This window comes from Canis lupus, chromosome 8 (genome assembly GCF_003254725.2).
Source record: "Canis lupus dingo isolate Sandy chromosome 8, ASM325472v2, whole genome shotgun sequence".
Classification (NCBI taxonomy): domain Eukaryota; kingdom Metazoa; phylum Chordata; class Mammalia; order Carnivora; family Canidae; genus Canis; species Canis lupus.
In genome coordinates this window covers 2,364,846-2,387,042 of record NC_064250.1, presented here as the reverse complement: position 1 = coordinate 2,387,042, position 22,197 = coordinate 2,364,846, and the positions used below count along the sequence as shown (strand labels likewise).

General features: G+C 41.1%; 1 non-coding gene and 2 gene segments (V, D, J or C); 1 reads left to right on the top strand and 2 right to left on the bottom strand.

Moving 5' to 3' along the window:
- Positions 1 to 8,621: 8,621 nt before the first annotated feature.
- LOC125755633 (T cell receptor alpha variable 22-like) lies at positions 8,622 to 9,645 on the bottom strand. The segment is given in 2 exon segments: positions 8,622 to 9,151; positions 9,331 to 9,645. Coding segments are annotated over 2 exon segments (582 nt in total).
- A 4,052-nt stretch (positions 9,646 to 13,697) lies between these two features.
- Positions 13,698 to 14,614, bottom strand: LOC112657401 (T cell receptor alpha variable 9-2-like). The segment is given in 2 exon segments: positions 13,698 to 14,087; positions 14,213 to 14,614. Coding segments are annotated over 2 exon segments (381 nt in total).
- Positions 14,615 to 20,544: 5,930 nt separating this feature from the next.
- LOC112658116 (U6 spliceosomal RNA) lies at positions 20,545 to 20,651 on the top strand. The gene has a single exon (XR_003135520.1). It is a non-coding gene; the product is annotated as a U6 spliceosomal RNA (small nuclear RNA).
- The last annotated feature ends 1,546 nt before the right edge of the window (positions 20,652 to 22,197 follow it).

Genomic DNA, 22,197 nt, shown 5'->3' with positions numbered 1-22,197 from the left:
TATGACAATTGATGTAGATTTTGGTTCAGCTTTTTTCTCATTGAAGAAACTCCCCTCACTTCCTTATTCACTAGGAGTTTCTCTTTGGAATGGATGTAGGTTTCGTCAAATGCTTTTACAGTATCTGTTAAGATTAACCTCCTAAATTGCTCATCTGGTACTTGTCAATCACTTTGGATATATCATCGATAAATTGTCATAACAAAATATTTTTTTTTTTGTCATAACAAAATATTAAAGAAAATATTACTCTCCCATTTTTACACATAATGAATCAAGCTCAAAAGTATCAAGAATTTAATGGTAGAGATAGTAGTTTTCAACACAGAGCTGGCTGATAGCAAAATCCTGTTCTCTCTTTCTGCCACTACAGATAGTTGACAGAAAAAAAAATTGAGAGAGACACTAGAGTGTAGCAAAATGACTTCCTCCCAAGCCTTTGAAATATTTTAGAACAGTGTTTTATACGTTCTTTATTGAACTAATTGAACTATTGAACGTATTGAACTAATGCAAATGAACTAATGCAAATAAGGAAGAACTAAATAGTTGCAGGTTTGGCTCTTTTACCAAAAGGAGAAAGAAAACATATTATAAGGGATACCCAAACTGCTACTCAGGAGCCAACCAGTGAGCAGTGAGACGTGGCTTCACAATTCCATTCAGACCTATTATTGACATGTGATTACTACAATGCAGGGTAGCAAAACTGTCAACTCTCCCAGGATTTTGTGATGCACCAAGATGTTGGTGCCTCAATCGTGACCAGTGATCACTCTCTCTGTTCCTTGAAAGTTGCTTGTGATAACACAGTCTGGAGCATAGTTTTTCCAGTTAACAAGCATAAATGTCTCTAAAAAATTTAGAAATGTAATTTCCCTATGACACAGCGATCCACTTCTGCTATATACTCAAAAATGGACAGAATATAAAAATACCCAAAATATTGAATTGTTTATGTATTCCTGATTCTACCAAAAGTTGGAAGAAACCAAAAGGTCTATCACAAATAGTAATGGATAAACAAAATGAGATATGCCCTGCACTGGAGTATTATTAAACCTCAAAAAGCAAAGACATTCAGCAACATACTGAAAGATGGATGTACCCTGAGGACATTATGGCAAATGAAACGTCACAAAATGACCAAGATAGCATAATTCCACTTCTTTGGGGTATCTAAAGTAGTGAAACACATGGAAAGAGAAAGCACAATGGTACTTTCTAGGGACTGGAGGGATGGAATAATGGGGAGTTACTCTTGAATGAGCAGAAATATTTAGTTTCTCAAGATGAAAAGTATTCTAGAAATGGCTGGTGGTGCTGGTTGAACAACAATGTAATGGATTTAATACTACTGAAGTATCCACACAAAAAATGTTAAAATAGTAAAACTCTATGTTAAAATGGTAGAATTCTATAATTAAATTTTAAAAAAATGTGAGGAGGGGCTCTTGAGTGGCTAAGTGAGTTAAACATCTACCTTCATCTTGGGTCAGGATCCCAGGGTCTTTGCATCTAGCCTGGTGTTGGCTGCCTACCTGACAGAGAATCTGCTTCTCCCTCTCCCTCAGCCCTTCCCCCCAGTTCCTGTTCTCTCCTGCGCTCTCTCACTCTCCAATAAACGAATAGAATGTTAAGAAAATTTCAAGGTGACACTCGTTAAGATTTCTACACTACAGATCTGCCGTCCAAGCAAATATAAGAGGGTGGGCAGTTCCAGACCAATTATCAACCATCCATTACCATCGGAATTTTAAGATCCTATGGGAATGCAGTTAAGGTGGAAGGAAGGAAATACAGAGAAAGAGGATATTGCACTGTTGAACATTGGTCAAACAAAGAGTGCTGGGAAGTGTGCACACTGAGCCATAGGTTGGCAAAAAAGTGCTTTGAGAGAGTGTTGAAGTGAGGGGCAGGAACACACAAAGAGGAAAATCCACTCCCTGCTCCTTCACGGTGTCCCCCTAAGAGCTCCTAAGTATGGTCACTAGTGGATAAGACAGGTAGGAAGCAGGTAAACCTCCTGTATGCAAACTGAGCTCTCCTATGCCACAGCTGTTAATAAGATGGAACGGACACTAGTACAAACTACGTCACAGAGCAGGCCTCTCTGAAAACTAAATGTGAGTACAACTGACTCACAGCAAACAAACCTAGTTAAACACTACACACAACACTGAGACCCTCACCTTCCATCTCGCACCTTGTGGCTTGCTACAAGCACACCCAACCAAGGAGGACAAGTAGAGTGAGCTTCTGGAAGTGGCTAGTGAGCATGTGCAGAAAGCAGCCTCACTCTGCCAGACTGGGAGAAATTACACAAATTCAGACAACACATCCTTGACAAAGCAAGCAAAAGGGAAACTCTCACCACCCAGTATGGCCTCATAGGATCAAGAGAGGCCATCGAGTTTGTACCACATTGTCCCAAGGCAGGAGGAAACAAATACGCCAACCATGGTGAAGCTTTCAAGTCTGAATGTGTCTGGATCTGAGCTATGTACTCTCTGTACACTCTGGAAAAAGCAATTTTTTTTCTTTCACCGCATCAATTTTCCCCTGTGTGATCAAGCATTCAGGCCTATAGAAATGGCACCCTCTCTCTCACTTCTAACTTGACCTAAGATAAGGTAAACTAATAATATAGAAGCATGATTCCCTCTGACTCCATTTTCAGGCTTCGGGGAAATGGACCAATCAAGAATTGCCTTGATTCTACTGCACAGGAGTTAGCACTATAAGGAGGGAAAGAATCCAGTGTACTGACATGTTGGGTGACAGCACTAGCTCACCCTGTGTAAAATGTTTTACACGAATCTAATCTCAAGAGTTTCCCAGTAAGAACAAGACAATTAGTAAATAACCAACAACCATCACACAGGGTTGAGTGGAGGCAGCAGGTTCCTTGGAAGCACAGTGCGCTTGCTGCACAGAAGTACAGGTGAGTCTTCAGGCTGGGTGCCTGCGATGTGCAGGAGAGGTGTTGGGCCATCCTATTCAAGAAAACAGTGAGTCTTTGGTCTTCTTTTTTGGCCACAGAGGAACGAATGTCTATCATGAGCTAGGGACCTTTCCCAAATTCTTGCTTATACCAAGGCAAGTGTCTGAGCCACTGTCTGAATAACTCCAGTTGATGGCAGAGGTGTTTCCCTCCTGGACACTCAAAGTAGAAGGATGCGGCTCCACATTCTCTCCTTGGCTGACCCCTATGCAGAAAGAAAGGGTCAGAACAAAGAGAGCAGATTCCACGTGATAAAATTTCCAAATTCTCTTTTTTGCACTAATTGGAGGAAGCCTGAGTAAAAAACCATTCTTGACTTCTGAAGAATATCCACTAATATCCTCTCTTTCTCATAAATGCTCAATTCATAGTTCACCTGCAGCCACAAGACGTGATTAATGCTCTCATGGATGTCTTCATGGCTCCTCTCAGTGCTGATCAGCTTCAGAGCTTCAGAATTGCAGCCTTCAGCCAGCTCAGCTCCTTCTCCTCTCAGGCCGCCCCTTCTTTCCTCTAACACTACTTTCCCATATCGTCCACCCAGTCAATAAGAAAAAGCTCCTGTTTCTGACAGAGCCTGGTCAATCAGAATGCACTAGAATGAACCCTCCACATGTTCTGTGTGTGTTCTGTGTCAGCACAGGTGCATTACTGTCAGTGGCCACATCTTGACTCAATTAATCTGGAAAATAGTTCTCTCTTAATTGTACCCCTGAGAGACAAATTTCTGTAATCTGTCAATCTGTAAAACCACTTGAATGCTATGTGTCGTATATTCTGCAAAGTACTGAAAGACGGAGTAGAAATTCTGATGAAACATCCACCTGCAACCTCAAGAAAATATAACCATATGACTTTATTATGAAGAGATTTCATTTTCTCCAATCAAAATGCACGGCACATCCTCCAATGTAATTACTGACTCATAGCCTCAGGAGAATTTCTTTTGAAGCATTAGCCTTCTATCCTGTCATGCTTCCTACTTCCTGGTCAATTGGTTCACATTCCACACTCCATCATCTATCTCCTAAACTCCACTAGAGTGTTCGCTCCCCAAGACTCATTGATAAAGGTCTCCAGTCCGGTGAGTTCCAGTATTCCTTTTGCCAAAACCCCTTTCTCATTCACATTAATTTCTTGGAAGTTTCTGATGACCTCTGTGACAATGAATCCAGGCAATTATAAAGATTCTGAGTGGAGCACCCTGGTGGCTCAGTGGTTGAGCATCAGCCTTTGGCTTAGGTTGTGATCCCAGGGTTTTGGGATCCAGTCCCACATCAGCCTACCCATAGGAAGCCTGCATCTCCATGTGCCACATAATGTGTCTGCTTCTGTCTCTGTGACTCTTGAATAAATAAATAAAATCTAGATAGGTAGATAAATAAATAAATAAATAAATAAATAAATAAATAAATAAATACAATTCTGAGTGCTATGGGAATGGTGCCAACAGGAACCTGACCCTAAAGAATGATCAAGAGAAATGGTCTCCGAAAAACCAAGACTACCTCATTTCCAAAAGTCAAGCCCCTGTCCTATGATTCCTAAAATGGATCCTCTGAAATGACAAAGAATAAAACTACTCTTTCTTCTTCCTCCTCCGCTCTGAAAGATTTAAAGACAGTTATGGTGAAGAATATCAAACCAATACGTAAATATACGTGTATATATGAAATGTGTTTTTATACATGGAAAGCTTCTCATTCTGAGAATCTTCCATTCTCTCTCCTATTCCCCATAAAAGAAGAATTCTCCAAGTCTTTTTGGGCAAATTTCCTCTTCTTAGCGAAAGATACTTACGTCAATATCTGCACTTTTCACATGTGGCTCTTCTAACCGAATATAATGATATGAACGTGAACATTCCAATAAATGACTCCTTCTGTGAATTAACTATCGAAAGGTAAGTTGTTGAAATTCCCAGCACCATGATGATTTCATACAGTATTGTTTGACTTAAGGTCAAAGAGTTGTCTAAGAAAAGCTTTATCTATGCCATCTCAATGACTGCCTACTGCATGAGTGCTCCGTTCCAGTGATCATTTCTACAGACAGTGTGTAGTTTTGATTATAATACTCATCCTTCCTTCAAGGGATGCCCATCTGGGATACTAAATTTATTTGCTATGTTGGGGAAAGTCTTTAGAAATATATGTAGGTGTTCAATGGCACCATCACCATTCGCTTTCTCCTACAGAAACAGTGAGTGATGGATGAGTTTCCTGGTAGAATAACAGTGGCTCAGCCCCAGTCTCCTTTCTTGCCCAAGGTCCCAGACATTTACCCAAATTGGAACTTTCCATTGGGGCGTTCCAACTGATTGGACCACGACTTTCTCAGACACACACTGGCAGAGCTACGACTGGGCTTGCATTAGACACTTTCTCTTCACCCAGCAATGGTCCTACAACAAAAAGGCAGGGGAGAAATTTCTAAGTAGGAAGTGAGAAAATGCACTCTCTTTCTTGTCCAGCTCATTCACTACCTAATTGTTCCATACTGTCATCCTGAATGCAGTCTCTGTTGTATAAAATGAAGCTGGACCAAAGGACTTCTAAGGGCTCTTCCACCTCTAAATTTCTTTTATACTACATAACAAAGCTAATATTTATTGAGAACTGGTTGTGTGCACTCTGGACTGGTGTCATCAAGGGATGAAATTGCTGGCATCATGGAACCCCAGGACCATTTTCACAAACACATGTGATCTAGTGGTTTTGATGTTGATCCTAACCTACCCTGAGGCCTCCTCAGAACTGGGACTTAGTCCTCAAAACCAGATCCTCTCTTGGATTTCATTTCTCCTATGACATCAAATATCTATCAAGGAGAACTAAATCTATCTTAACATGGAATAAAATGGGACTGTATTCACTGAGTGTCAAGTCCTTCACAGGCAGTGAGACCAGGGGGCTCCATGGCTGAGCCTTAGGTAAGTAGGATGTTCTTCTGGGGACATATTTCTTTACATAGATTACATATATGGTACAGAAAAATGGAAGAATCTCCACATACGAAACAATCTAGAGGAGGTGGATGAGCTATTAATACGGTAACTGAGAAGCAAGTTCTAAAACAGCCTAGTTACTTTCTGGATCCAGCTTTCTCCTGAAAGCTTTAGTTTGAAGGTTTATAATGTCCAGCCAGAGATGGTTCGAAAATCATTGAGATCATTTCAAAATTAAAATTGGAAAAAAAAAGAAAAGAAAAGAAAAGAAAAGAAAAAGAAAAGAAAATTGGGCATCTTATGTAAAAAAAAAAAGAATAAAGGTGTGTTTAGTTTGTTTCTAGGGGAGCATTTTATAAAAATGTTTAACTCTTTATACGTATTAGTTTTATATCTCTCAATTTGATTTTTTTTAAGATTTTATTTATTTATTCATGAGACAGAGAGAGAGGCAGAGACACAGGCTCCCTCCCACATACAGGGAGCACGATGTGGGACTCGATCCCGGGACTCTAGGGTCACGTCCTGGGCCAAAGGCAGGCGCTAAACTTCCGAGCCACCAAGGAACCCCGTGAATTGGATTCTTTAAAGAATTTCTTCTTTTCAACCATTTCAAAAAAGATTCTTTTTTTTTTATTTATTTTTTTTGGTGTTCAATTTACTAACATACAGAATCAAAAAAGATTCAAAGAAAAATTAGGCAAATATACTGAGGTTTCCAGTGCACCTCCTGCCCCCGCACAGGCATAGCCTTCCATTTATCATCTTCCCCATGACAAATTTCACAATGAAGGATATCACCCAAAGCCTACAATTCTAGGGTTCCCTCTTGCTGCTGTACTTTCTAAAGGTGTGAACACATGTATGAAGCATGTACCCAACATTTACTATATCATACAGAGCAGGATCACTCCAGTAAACATACCCTGTGCTCTATTCATCCCTCTGCCTCCCCTCAAAACCAGGCAACCACAATCTTAATACCTCCATATGTCTAGCTTCTCCAGACCATCATGGGATCATATCATACCCTATATAGCCTTTTCAGATTAGCTGTTTTTAGTGAGTAAAATGTATACGAGGTTGCCCTGTCTCTTCAAGGCTTCATACTTCCTGTCTTTTTAGCGTCAACCATATTCCATTATTTAAACGTACCACCATTATTTATTTATTCACCTCCTGAAGAACATACTGCTTACTTCCTCATTTTGGCAAATGTGAATAAAACTTCCATAAAACACCTGTGTACAACTCTGTGTGCACATAAATTTTCAACCTTGTTGGGGAAATAGGAAGGCCTCTGCTGGATCACATAGTATGAGTGTTTCGCTGTGTAAGAAACTGCCAAATCCCTTTTTCAAATGTCCATGTATACACTTTGCTTTGTAGTAATTTCCCAACAAACTTTACTACACGCCTTGCTGCATACCAAAGCCCCAGAGAGTCCAAAGCAGGCACAGGCACAGCGGGTGGTCCTGCCAACAACTCACTTCACACATAGCCTGCTGTGACCCAGAACCTGCTGAGCCTGCACATGTTCCTGCCTGTGTCCTGCTGCCCTATGTATAGCTTCTGCTCAGGCACCTATTCCTCCCACTTCTGGGACTCACTCATTAAAGAGAAGTACGATGATAAAATCATTAGGAATTGCAACACATTCTTATGATTTCACAGCATTCAATGAAGGGCAGGGGTCCTTGGGAGAGTTGCGGGCTCTGTGACTGTCAGGTCACATATTCGAGAAGCTACCTCTACTCCCAGCTACTGCGAGTCTGTCCATCTACCTCCATCTAATTTTTCAGGGTCCCAGTCCTTCCTACCAATGTCCTGCATGAACATAAAAACCGGCACAGGCTGGAATTCAATTTCTGCTGTAATTGAACCACATGATAGGTTCAACTTTGAGTTTGGTCTCAGAAGTCTTTGTCTCTGGCTACAACAGAGAAGAGATTCCTCTGCACAGTCTTGGAAGCTTTCTGCTCCCTTTCCCAACCTGGGAATGATGTTACAAAATCATGAGTAATAGACTCATTCAAAACGTGAGGAAGAGCAATGCATTTTCATGGAACAGAATGAAAATCTCCACAAGCTCTTCTCCACAAGGTGCTCTTTAAAAATGCCTTAAAAGGATATACCGTGGTCAGTGATATATGTCCACACATTATATAAATTGATCAGTAGAAGTCATTTAGACTTGTGCTTCTATAGGGCATTCGATAACAGGTACTCAGAGGATAAGCTCTCCTGTCACCTCAGATTATTAACTTAGGAATACTATGAGCTCAACCAAGTCACTTACACTCTAAAATCTTCCCTTTGTTCGTGTATAAAATGAACTACTTTTTTACCAGGGATTATATTACTGAAACAGAAAATATATGTAGTGGGATAAGTAGAATGCCTGGACTTCAATAAAAATACGTAATTCTATTTCTATTCCCAAGAGTGAAAAAGCTAACAGAGACTTGAAAGAACATTGTACACATTCTCTTCACATTTCCTTGAACACGGACCATCTACAGGCTAAGTAAGTATCTCGGTATTTCTATCTGTTGACGGTATCTATTTTTTCAAGCCTGTTCTATTTCTATTATTTTACAGTTACTTTATAGGTAGTGCCCAGAGATCTATTTATCACGGCATTGGATATGCGCATCTGTGTCATTTGCTTCAAGCTCCTTCATAGAGGTTTTTACCTACAAAGAATTTTCTGGGATGAAAAAGGGCAAGGAAAGTAAGTGAAACAACAGCACTGATGCACCTAATATTAGGAGGAAAAAAGTATTGTAAGAGAAAGCTGAAATTGTAAAATGCACAGGCTGCTGTGGGGGCAAATGCCCTCCCCAGGGAAGTGCTGGTGCTGCAGGCCCAGCTGCGGTTTGGGGGCAGGCTGCAGATCACCAGGGAGCACTGTGCCTCCACCGCACACAGGTAGGTGGCTGAGTCTTCCAGCTGAGAGGCCGCGACATGGAGGGTGCTGAACCGTTCCTTAGCATTCAGTGTGCAGTTTAGCCTCCCGCTCTGCTTCATCCCTGAAGCTATGTAAAACAGCCTGGTGAGGCTGCCGCCCTCGGGATTCTGTCGAAACCATTGCACATTGTTCACTGCGCTAGAGTAATTGCACTTGAGGATAGAGCTGGCTCCCTCCTGCAGGCTCAGGGCTGAAGGGCTCTGCTCCACCTTCATCCCTGTCACTACTGCTAGAAAGAGAAAAACAAACACATATGATATCACTGGAGAGCACTGATGCAGCTTTCAATCTCTAAATATCCCAGGAAACACCACTGAGCATATAGGACCCTCTAGCTCAGTGTCAGCTCCCCCCACCACTGTTGCCCTGGACCACTCCCCAGGCCCCATTCTGGATCGCCTCACTCACAGCAAACATGGACCCACAGGAGCCCCAGCAGAGCGTCCCAGATTCTCTTCATGATTCTTTGTCTAGTCAATGAGGTGCCTTAACCCCTACTCTACAGAGTGTAGAGTCCGGGTCTAGAGAAACTCTGTTCTTACACTCAATCTGTTCCACTAGAATCACAGGGCAGCAATCACACCTCAGTCTCATCAGTCACAAAACTCGAGACTCCTCCCACAGTGCCCCAGTGACACTGCACAGTAATGTCTTCAAAATTGCACTTGCCAACACTGCCGAGGGAGAGGGGCAATATTTCCAATATAGAAAGATATAAGAGTTCTTTTTCTCTTCATAAACACTTTACGTAAGAAATGTATGGGTTAGTGTGTGAGGAAAGGTGGATGATATTTCTAGAAGTGTCAGCTACTCTGGGTTATGCAGAACCTTGATATATCATAGGGAAGAGTGACTCCATTCCCAAAATTGCATCATTGGACAGACAATGTGAGTATTCACTTATATAAAAATAGTTGATCGTGGTGAACCATCTGATAGTTTGCATTGGGTATTGCAGAAATATCTACAATTTCCTGATATCAAGATCGTTCTAGAAACCAATAGAGACATTTCCCATCTGCATAGATAATGATTCCAAACAGAATTTGGTCAGTGAAAAATAAGATGTCTGCATAACGTCCTCTCTAATTTAATTTCCAGCTCTCTTAGTCTCCTGTGCAACTGGTGGACACCTGCTCACTTACACAGCTGAGTCTGGCCAAGTCACACATGGCCGGTCAAAGTCAACATTGTCCTCTACCTTTCCTTCTATTTCTGTTCCTTACTTTTTCCTCTCTTCTTCTTCTCTACATTCTTGTTCTCTCCACTCTCAGCATGGATGTACGAAGAGGGAGGATATCTGCGGTATTGAAAAAATTTCAATGGCAGTAATTTTCGGGGATTTTATTCATAACAATTGGCAGCTTGTAAACCATGTTTTCTATTGAGCTTCCATGGTGACATCACAATGCCCAGAAAAATCCTACCCTGTTCTGAGAATAATTACTTGGATATAGGGTCATGGCCTCGACATGTCTGAAGTTGAAATGGCAGAGCTGAAAACATGAGATGAACTGACACAGATTCCCTCCCCCACCCCACCCTCATTCCACCACCATTGCTATCCATAATGGACTGGCTCACTTGACTTCTGTTCTCTCCTTAACTAACATTCAACCCTGGATCATCAGAAAGACTTGGTGTCTTGTACGGCCCGCAGTGCCCCCTAGAGGACTCAAACAGTCTGCAAAGACACCTCAGATCAGGCAATCAGCAGACACAGATCCCCTGCCCCATTCATTCCAAGCTTCCTGATGAAGGAAATGCAGATGGTCAGAGAAGAAGATAACTGCTTAGATTGAATGGGGATTAAAAGTAAACCAAATCTTACTTTTAAAATAGAATTGTATAGAAACTGATATCGGAAATTAATTTAGTAAATCTCATCTTGTGCTATTTGATTGCCTTACCTTCGTTCAAAAGAAATCCGTAAATATAACGGTGCATTTAGTTGCAACACTGTAATTTCCTAAAGGTAAAAAAGGTAAAAAAATTCCTAAAGGTAAAAAAAAGCAAAAAATGATACAGGTCAAGTTAGTCGTGCAAAATAAGCTAAATTAAGCTTTATTTGTAGGACTAAGCTGATTTCCACGTGCTCTTTGTCCAGGGAATTTTCAAGGCTGGTCTGTTTCTTTTTTATTTTAACACAGTCAAGCATGCCCAGGAGGCCTCATTTGTGGCTGACACAAACGTGCAACTATAGTGCCACGTTGAAACACAAGGGTAACAGTTTCTTACACAACCAAACAGACTCCTACCATGTGATCTAGCAGTGACAATCCTTGGGGTTTACCCAAAGAGCTGGAAACGTCTGTCTACACAACAACTTGCACACAGCTGTTTATAGTAGCTTTAGTCACAATTGCCAAAATAGAGAAGCAAGGAAGATGTCTTTCAGTAGAAGAAAGGGTAAGGAAACTATTGTACAGCCAGACAAGGGTATTGTACTCAGTGCTGAAGAGAAATGAGCCATCAAGCCACGGAAAGACATGGAGGAGACTTACCTGCGTATTTCTAAGTGAGAGAAGCCAGTCTGAAAAGGCTACATTCTGTTTGCTACCTAGTATGTGACATTCTTGAGAAAGACAACACTGTGGAGACAGTAAAAAGATCATGGATTGCCAGGGGCTAGACAGAGGAAGGGAAGAACTTCCCTAAGGGAAGGAAAGTCTAATGGTGAGCAAAAGTCAAAAAGCTTAGTAATACACAACATTTGGGGGAAATTTTTTATTGTGTGCCTTTCAATTGCTCAAAAACCAACTTCCAATCTTCTGCTGGGTTGAGAAAGTGATCGTAGTTTCCTATGAAAGGCTGTGGAGTGCATGGCTGTTCTGTGACTTAGAAATATTCTCACTCAATCCACATATTTCACTTCCCTCCACTCCCATACCTTCAACACAGGCAAACACACACACACACACACACACACGCACACACATACATACCCACCAATGTGGGCAATACCATCTTCCTTATTATCTAAAAAACCATGGTGCTTCCCCCTGTCCCATTCTGGGGGCACAGCACACACTGAGGTGCTTCCACACTAGGCTCAAGTTTCTCCCAATCTAGTCCTTCATGCAAGTTTGCCTTTCACTATACACACCTCAACTCTAACATTGCTTGGCGTCACTGTGTGATGATAGCTTCTGTCATACTTCCTTTGGGTTTGCAAATTTCTGCCCTTTGAAGTATCTTTACTATCTTTTTAATAGAGTTTTAGAGAAATCAAGAGATAAATGTGTATTATCAATCTCCCAGGTGTATTTTTAGAGATTTTCTTTTTAAGTAATCTCAACACCCAATCTGGGGCCTGAACTTACAACCCTGAGATCCAGAATTGCAGCTCTACTGAGCAGGTCAGCCAAACACCCCTAGTCTACAATTTTATCCAAATGTCTGAGAAATATTCTTATTATATAATATTTTGAATTATTTAAAATGCATTTTGACGTGGATTTGAATTTATAGAGCTTTGAAAAAAATTATATTTTAAACCAATTAAAAATTAATTTTAGTGTACAATATATAATAATGAGGAAATATATTAATATTCTGATCATAGCTCATTAATAAAAGGAGAAAATAATTAAAGAAGGTTTCATGGCACCGGAATGGATCAGGTAAGCAACCGACTGACTCTTGGTTTTCACTCAGACCGTGATCTCAGGGTCCTTAGATCCAGTCCCTTTTTGGGCTTTGTGCTCAAGGGAGAGTGTGATTGAGATTCTCTCTCTCTCTCTCTCTCTCTCTCTCTCTCTCTGCCATTCCCTGCTCTAGCTTTCTCTCACTCTTTCTCTCTAAAATAAATAACTAAATGGGCAGTCCAGGTGGCTCAGCAGTTTAGCGCAGCCTTCAGACCAGGGTGTGATTCTGGAGACTCAGGATTGAGTCCCATGTTGGGCTCCCTGCATGGAGCCTGCTTCTCTGTCTATGTCTCTGCCTCTCTCTCTCTCTCTCTCTCTCTTTCTCGCTCTCTCTGTGTGTCTCTCATGAATAAATAAATAAAATCTTAAAAAATAAAATAAATAAATACATCTTCTTAAAATATTTTTAAAAAGAAGATTGCAAAATCATTGGCAAAATCTGTATAGTTCCCTCTCTGTGTCATCTATTGATTTATATTGTCAGGAAATAGCAGTGTAAGAGCATTTTCTCTCACCATATTTCCTGGGCACCGAGAGCAGTCTCCCTTCAGTTCCTAGCCAGAGAGCCAACTGATCTATTTTAGTGGCCAGGACATGAACCCTTTCATGATTCTGTTTCTGCCCCCATGCCTTCATTTTGAACACCAGCCTGTGTCTACCATCTGATATCCCAGAGAAGAAAGCAGGGCAGAAGTCCCTGGCCTCTTTCTTCCTGTTCCTATTCCTTTCTTCCCTTCCCTTCTTTCTTTACTAAAACTGAGTTTGGGAGCTCTAGCTCTCCCATCACCTCTCTCGTCATACTCCATCAGGAAGACAATGGGCAGAAGCCACGATCTTGGGCACACCTTGTCTTACGAAAAGTGTCAAAGGCACAGTACTACCCACCAGGGTTGTCTGATCAACTTGTGCGGCTGGACTCTCACAGCAAGAATCACGCAGGTGCTACCTCATTGTTACATGGATTTATCTTGAAATTTCTTACACCCTGGCGGAGGAACTCTTGGCATCAAACTATTTTAAATGTCACTAAAAAACAACTGGGGTTGAAGGTGTTACTTGGGTCCTATGTTCCATCCATTTATATGACTTTGCATCAACCAAACACTGAGAGACAAAAACCACAGACTGTGCTGGAACCAGAGTGGATCAGTCAGAGAGGCTCGGCATCCAGGCCCTGCTCTGCTCAGAGTTTGCACCCAGCTCCCCCTGCAGTCCCTATCACTGTGTCTCTCAGGGCACAGTAGTACACAGCTGAGTCTGACAGTTGCACTGAGCCTTTCTTCAAGTGGAAGGATCTGGATGTTTTGTCCAAGGTGGCTTCAAAACCTTTGCTGCTTCCCTTTTCCTTGTCTCTTAATGCTTTCAGGAGGAGCTGTGGACCTTCTCCCAGATACTGGACATACCAGAATAGAGTGGGGGATCCTGTTGTTGAGTAGGTACAGTTTATAGATAGGAAAGCCTCTTCTGAGAGGATCACTTGGCCTTCCGTCTGGTTCACTGAGTCTCCATGGGTTTGTCCTGGGGGAAAAAGAAAAGAGACCTGTGTCACCTTGGGCATGAAGCTCTTAAATAAAATTATAGTTAAAGGTTTTGACGACACAATGGAAAACAAGAATCCAAATTGTAAGAGGCATTTCACTTACCAAGCAGTAAGAGCAGTACAGTCACGACCCCTGGAGCACACTTCATGTCTGGAGCGTCACCTAGATAATGTTTCTCCTTCTTAACATGAAGAAATGTTCAAGTCACGGAGAAATGATCAGTGAAAACCCACATTCCCCAGGAAATCAGAACGTGGTGGGAAGCTGCACCCCCTGGTGGACAGCGGCTGACATGAGTGCATGCTGGCCAGAATCCGCCCAAACTCAACAGCCTGTTTCATCCCTGACTTCATGAGGCACATGTCAGGCTTCAGGTGGCACTTGGAACTCTGAACAGCAGCAGTACTAACCTCTCAGGTCTACTTTGTTCTTCAGACATTGCATGATATGGAAGTTCTTTAACATGGCATCCCAGGGCATTTCTGTAGCTGAGAGGATTAGCAATCTTCTAAATAATTTTACTAGAGTACTTTATAGTCTCGTGTGTCCATGTGGGCCGGCGAGAAATCCCCTGACTGCCAGAACAGGGTGGAGGTCAAATACAGAAAAAGTGATAAGGAGACAAGTCATTGCTGAGTGATTCTGTATTTTTTTTTGGCACTGTAGCTTAAAATTAAGAATAGTGACTGTCCTTATTGAAGCACTCACTAAGTATTTGTTAAACAGAAATGAACAAATGGCTTTTTCCTGAAAGCCATATACTTCGTTGGAAAATTTTAACAGCTGTATGGAATCCTATCTTTTGATAAAGGTTCTCAAAACAAATGTCACACTGCTTTATAGTCAACTGTTTCAATAGGCAAATATTTCTGATTCGTATAATCTTTAACAAATGGAAAATATGAACTCTAGACAGGAGAATCATTATAAATAAAGTTGTCAAGTCCTTAATGATCTGAAATCCTTCTTTTCATTAAAGATTTATTTCATTTATTTAGAGAGAGAGACAGTGCAAGAGCAAGAGCAGGGCAGAGGGGTAGAGGGAAAGGGAGAGGGAAAGATCTATTGTCTGAGCGCTCCTTCTGGCTGAGCACAGAGCATGACACGGAGCTCAGTCTCACAGCCCTGAGATCCTAACTCGAGCCAAATGCAAGAGTTGATACTTAGCTGTTGGAGCCACCGAGGAGCCTATCTGAGATTCTTAGCTTATAATCTCACTGTTTTGTTGACTCCAACCTCAGGAAACCTACATATGTGAATCAAGCCACAATACGAATGCTACACTCAACAGATTTTAGCCTCAAGTATGCTTTCTATTACCATCCACCACATTTTGTTGCCAAACTTTAATCAAAAACTTTTCCTTATTGGGACACATCGGGTGGCAATGCGGTTGAGCATCTGCTTTCGGCTTATGACGTGACCCCAGAGGCCTAGGATCAAGTCCCGCATCCAGCTCCCTGTGAGGAACCTGCTTCTCCGTCTGCATGTGTCTCTGCCTTTGTCTCTGTGTCTTTCATGAATAAATAAATAAAACATTTTTTTCACACTCTTCCTCTCATTGTAAGAAATCTGGATTTTCAGGATACAGTTCTCCAGATGGGCACATCTTCTCTAAAGCCCTATAAATCCTTACCTCTAGACACATAGATGGAAGAGGCTCAAGCTGTTTCCTCGTGGCCATTCTCCACAGATTCAGGTCAAGGACTTTCATGAGTCCAGAGCCAACATGGAAACAGTTTCCAGATGCACAGTGGAGTAAGAAACTCAGGCCTGGTTATTTCTTGGCTTCATGTGTCCCTTCCTCTCCTCTACCTTCCAATCACAGTATTAGAACCTGCCTAAAAACTATGTTAAAAAGGAATTCACGACAAGCAGCTACAAACTCATATACAGACATGCAGAAAGAATGCCAAACAGGTTGGGATGATGCTGGGTTGAAAATAAACAGTATAGCACATAGGTGTGGAGCATCATTACCTATAACTTTCTGTAAAACAAACTAATTTCTAAACCTTGCAAACCTACAGGAGAAATAGTTTGCATTTTAGATCACACGAAAATGTTGCACAACAGTGAGGGAAGATATACATAGTAAATTTGGATATCTCATGGCTTTATTTATGGGGAACTTTCATAAAAATAAACTGTGCCGATTTGAAGTGAGCGATTCTGTAAAATTTGACATATGTATGTATTTGTGAAGTCCTCACCACATTTGAGGTAATGAGCGTATGCATCACCTCAAATGCTTTCTCATGTCTCTTTGTAATCCTTCTTTCAACCTGCACCATCCTCATTTCCAGGGAATGTTTCAGGCATTAGTTAGTCTGCATATTTTATAATTTTGTATAAATATTCTACAAATTGTACTCTTTTGTCTGGCTTCTTCTCAACATAATTATTTTGAGATTTTTTTCATTGGTCATCTTATCAAGAGTTTGTTTCTTTCTGTTGCTGTGTCATATCCTATCTTGTGCCTATAAAACAATTTGTCTATTTAGCTGTTGCTGACCATATGGATTAGTCCCAGTGGGCTGTGACAGATAAAGGTGCCATGAATTATTGAGTATAAGACTTTTTTTCTGAGTATGACGCTTTTTATAGACAAATGCTTTCATTTCTCTTGAGTCCATATTTGGGAGTAGAATGGCTGGATCGTATGGTAGGTGTACATTCGGCTTTCTTAAACCAATTTGTTGTAGTAGCTGTTTTGAAGATTTCCTTGCATTTTCTGCTCAATTATGCTGCCTATTAATAAAGATCAGTTCACTTCTTTCTTTCCAAACTGTATGGCCTTTTTTTCTACCACGTGACTTATTGAGTTGGCTGGAACCTCTACTTCCATATTAAATACACGAGGTAAGAGCTAAAATTCTTCCCTTAATTCTGAAAGTAACGAAAAAGCAACTAAGCTTTCACCATCAAGTATGCCATTTGACGCAGCCTTCTGTTGAGCCCTTCTGCAAGGTGCAGATCCCCTTCAATTCTATCTAATTCACTGGCACTTTCTCTCAGGAAAGGATCTGGACTTCGTCAAATGCTTTTTCTGTACCTATTAAGATTGCCCTCCTAAATTGTTCATCTGATACTCATCAAACTCTTTCAATACATTATTGTTAAATTGACAGAATTAAATTGAAAAAAATTAAAGAAGACATCACGCTACAATTTACAAATAATGAAACAAAGCTCAAAAGGGCCAGGAAAATTCACGGCAGAACTAAGAGTTTTGAACACAGAGCTGGATCATAGCAAAACCCTGTTCCCTGTTTTTGCCACTACAGATAGTTGACAAAGAAACGTTGAGACAGACTCTAGAGGGTAGCAAAATGACTTCTTCCCAAGCCTTTGGAATATCTCAAGACAGTCTTTTACCGGTTCTTTATTAATGCAAATGGAACTAATGAGGAAGAATTAAGAAATTACAGGTTGACTCTTTTACTGTTATAATGGATCCATAAACTGCTATTCAGGAGTTGACCCATGGGTAGTGGCCTCACAGTTCCATTCAGAACAATTATTCGGCATCTGGTGTAAGCAATATGGTGTAGCAAGAGGCACAAACTCTTCTAGGGTTTTGTGTTGCGCCGATCTACTGGAGCTCCATCCATGACTAGTAATCATGCTCATTCTCTCTTCCTTGAAACTTGCTTCTGTTAACACAGTCTAGAGCATTGTTGTTCCAATCAACAAGTATAAATATTCCTCAAAAATCTGAAATAAAATTGCCTTATCATCCAGGAATTCAATCTCACTGAGTCAACTCAGAAATGGAAAGAATTTGTCTATATATCTGAATTATTGAGATGATTCTAAATTCCAATTTCTACCAAATGGTGGAAGCAACCCAAATGTCCATCCACAGATAGACATAGATAAACAAAATGTACTCTGTAAAGCACTGGAATATTATTCGACCTTAAAAAAAAGAAATTCTGTTACATGCTGCAACATGGATGAACACTGAGGGCATTATGTCAAATGAAATGTCACAAAATGACCAATGCTGAATAATTCCAATTCTTTGAAGTATCTGAAGCAGTGAATCTCATGGAACAAGAAAGGAGATTGATACTTTCCAAGGAATGGAGGGATGCAATAATGGAGAGTTATTGTTTAATGGGTAAAATATACAATTTTTCAAGGTGAAACGAATTCTAGGAATGGATGGAGGTGCTGGCTGAACAACAACGTAAATGTATTTGATACCACTGTACATGTCAAAGAAATGTAAATAGTAAAAACGTAAGTTAAAATGGTAAAATTTTGTACTTAGAACCCATCAAGAGATTCTTCTTAAGATTCTACTCTACACATCTGCCTTTTTAGCAAACATAAGAGGGTGTTAGAATGCAAGACGTTGGTCTTATCAATCATCCGTTACCATTCAAACTTGAAGGCACAAGGGACATGCAGTTAGAGGTGGGAAGAGGAAAGTGGGGAAAATGTGGCAAAAAAAGATCAAACAAGGAGGGCTCGAGAGTGTAGACACTGAGCCACATGAGGCAAAAAATGTTCTTGAAGGAGTGTTGAGGGGCAGGAACACACAAAGAGGACAATTCACACTCTGCTCCTTCACCATGTACCCCTAAGAGCTCCTAATTCTGATCTTTTGTGGATAAGACTGGGGAGAAGCAGTTAAACTCCTTTTTTTTTAAAGAATTTTTTTAAAGATTTTATTTATTTAAATGATAAATTTAAATTCATTTTATTTATTTAAATGATAGTCACAGAGAGAGAGAGAGGCAGAGACACAGGCAGAGCGAGAAGCAGGCTCCATGCAGGGAGCCCAACGTGGGATTCGATCCCGGGTCTCCAGGATCGCGCCCTGGGCCAAAGGCAGGCGCAAAACCACTGCACCACCCAGGGATACCCGCAGTTAAACCTCCTATATGCAACCTGAGCACATCTAGGCTAGAGAGATGTGTTAATAAGATGGAATGGACACTAGTACAAATTACGTCACAGAGCAGGTCTCTTGAAACTAAATGAGAGTACGATTTAGTACTCGCAATAAATAAATCTAATCAAACTAAATCTCTAAATGGTACGAAACAGCATGATATAAAACAAAAAAAGGAAACCACACAGATAATTCATGGCCTTTCTTATTCTAACGATGCCTGTATCAAAGATATCCTCAATGAATTGTAGTGAACAAATTTATCTGAAAATCCAACAATTCACACACATTATTACTGATTTTTGAGTCAAGATTTCTAAATTTCCTTAGCCAAATCTTCTAGCTGAATCTAATTGCAAAATGGCAACATGTTTACTGTGGTTATTCTAGTCTTCGATAACAATTTCAACACAAATTTACAGGGATCTTTTGGATGCAGGATAACTCTTAACTGGAGAGGTGTTTTCTGAGAGTGAGAATTTCCCTCTAGCCCTGCGCCTGTGCTGCCACAACCTTAGCCTCATCCTGTCTGGGATGGCAAATCCCTGCCCTGGGCCCTACAGCAGGAGCAGGCATCAACAAGAGCTGTGGGGCTTGGGTACACCTCCCTCCAAGGTGCCACTCACTGTGGGCTCCCTCAGTGCACAGGAATACATTGCGGAGTCCGCGAGCTCTGAAGTGTAGATGACGAGTTGGATGGATTTTCTTGTCTTCTGAAAATGCGAGTAGCGACAGTAGTGAGTAGCGACATTTGTGGCATTTTGCTGGCTGTAAGATTCTTAATGGATAAGGAACATCACCACCTCACTACTGAGCTGCTTGTACCACAATAGACTTTAACGGAGTTCACTGGTGTTATATGTGCATTCCAGGATGACAGCCCCCTTCTCCGGCACTGACTTTGCTGCTTGGGCTTCAGTTCCCGTCTGGGCAATACTAGATCCTGAAGGAAAAAGCATGGGATCAGGGGTTTCAGAATAGGTGATGTGGCACAAAACACTTCTACTTTACACATGTCCTTCTCAAGGTACCCACAAGATACTGCCCATCTCTCTTGATTTGAAGTCATACAGGTGGCACATTCGCACAGGGACCATCCTGACCAAGCCACATGGAAGCTATGACCACCTTGAGAAGCCTGGAGGCACCAAGTTTGAGTTCTCCCACTAGATGAAAAATGTCATCTTCTTCTGCAATTTCAGGGCTCAACAGTGTGAGGTGAGACTGCCAAGGTGAGGGGGGATTGTCTGGTACATCCTGCTTTGGTCCCAGAACAGGAAACAGGACTTTCCTGGTATAGCAAGTTGTGTGGGTCCTGTCACACTTCTCTTTGTACCAGCTGAGAGTCTCACTACCCAAAACTCTTTTGCATTAAGCAACTTTAATAAAAACATTAAATCTGAAAATAAACTTGAGTAAGATTTATATTGAAACGAAGACTTAGGATAGATGGTTTAACTGTGATATGTTCATTCACTGCATTTGAGATAAAAGTCGGTGGGTGGCACTTATGAACATATGATGGACAGGCCTCACTTTGGGAGCTCATACACTAAAATTAGAATGATACAGAGGATATTAGCATGGCCCATGTGTAAGAAGGACATGAAAATTCCTGAAGCAGTACATAATCATTTAATACTACCTGTAATGAATTCTAGAAACCACATAACATGTAAGATCATGAAAACAAGATATAAGAATCTTGTATGCTCACACTATGTGATTTCACCCAAGGCAGAAATAGGTCACTTATGGCAAGAAGGCAAAGTGTTTAGACTATTCATTGCAGCTCTGTCAAGCTACCTCTGGTGAATGCTAGTGTTCCTCCTCACTGTCAGGGTCTGGTCACATGCCTCTCTGGGGCCGGACAGCAGAAAAATCTAATCACTCTTGGCTAAAGAGCTCAGGCTGCAGGGCTCAGACAATAGATCCTGTCTCTGAGTCCTCCTCCTCCTCACTGTTTAGTTTCCACAGCTCAGCGATTTAGAATGGCCAGAAGAGACACCAGAGCTTGGTCATTAGGTTACCAAACTCTTATATTTATTTCATTCCATTACATCAGCTGAATCACAGTAACCTTCCATGCTTTGTATGCTCAGGTCTGAGCGCTGAAGGTGACCACTCAGTCTGCTTAGATTCCTTCCCTTAACCTCAAGACACACACACACACGCACACGCACACTTACACACACACACATTCCAACCAATGTGGGCCATGAAATCTTCCTTAATTCACAAAAATATGTGGTGCTTCTTTTCCTTGACCCTTTCTGGAGGGCACAGCAACACTGAGTGCTTCCACCCTAGGCCTGGTTTTCTTCTTTAGTATCTTTGTTCACTCCTAAGCATATACAGCTCATTTTCTAATATTGGTTACTTTACTGTCTGCTGATAACTTCTTTCATGTTTCCCTTTGTGTTTGTGAATTTCTGCCCTTTGGGATGTCTTTACTAAACTTCTTAAAGAGTATTAGAGGATTGTGAGAGGCTCAGTCATTTAAGATTTTGCATTCAGCTCAGGTCATGATCTCAGGGTCCTGGAATTGAGCCTCAGTTTAAGGCTCCTTGCTCAGTGAGGAGCCTGTGTTTCCCTTTCCATCTACCTACTTTTAGACACTTGTTCCTATGCACTCTGTCTCTCAAATAAGCAAATAAAATATTTTCCAAAAATGTGAATTTTGGAAATCAAGAGATAAACAAGTATTATTATCTACCATGGAGGTTTTTTAGACTTTTTCTTTTTAAGTAATCTACACCCAACATGGGCTGAAGCATAAAACCTGAGATCCAGAGTTGCAGCTTTATCTACAGAGCCAGGCAGGCATTTCTAGTTTACTATGTTTATCCAAGTGTCTGGGAAATTTAAAATTTTCAAACTACATTTTCACATCCTTTTACATTTATACAAATTTGGAAAAAAAAATTTATATTTTAAAGCAACTAAATAAAGGCCCAGGGCCTCTCTCTTCCTTCCTTAGGTACATGTGCTCCTCCTCCTTTCTTCCCTTCCCTTCTTTCTCCACGAAAAACCTGGTTGGAGGCTGAAGCTCTCCCATCACCTCTCCCATCAAACTCCTTCAGGAAGACACTGGGCAGACGCCACTTTCTCAGGCACACTGTGTCTCTGTAAAAGTGTCATAAAGCACAGTAATACCCACCAGGCCTGACACACTTGTGCG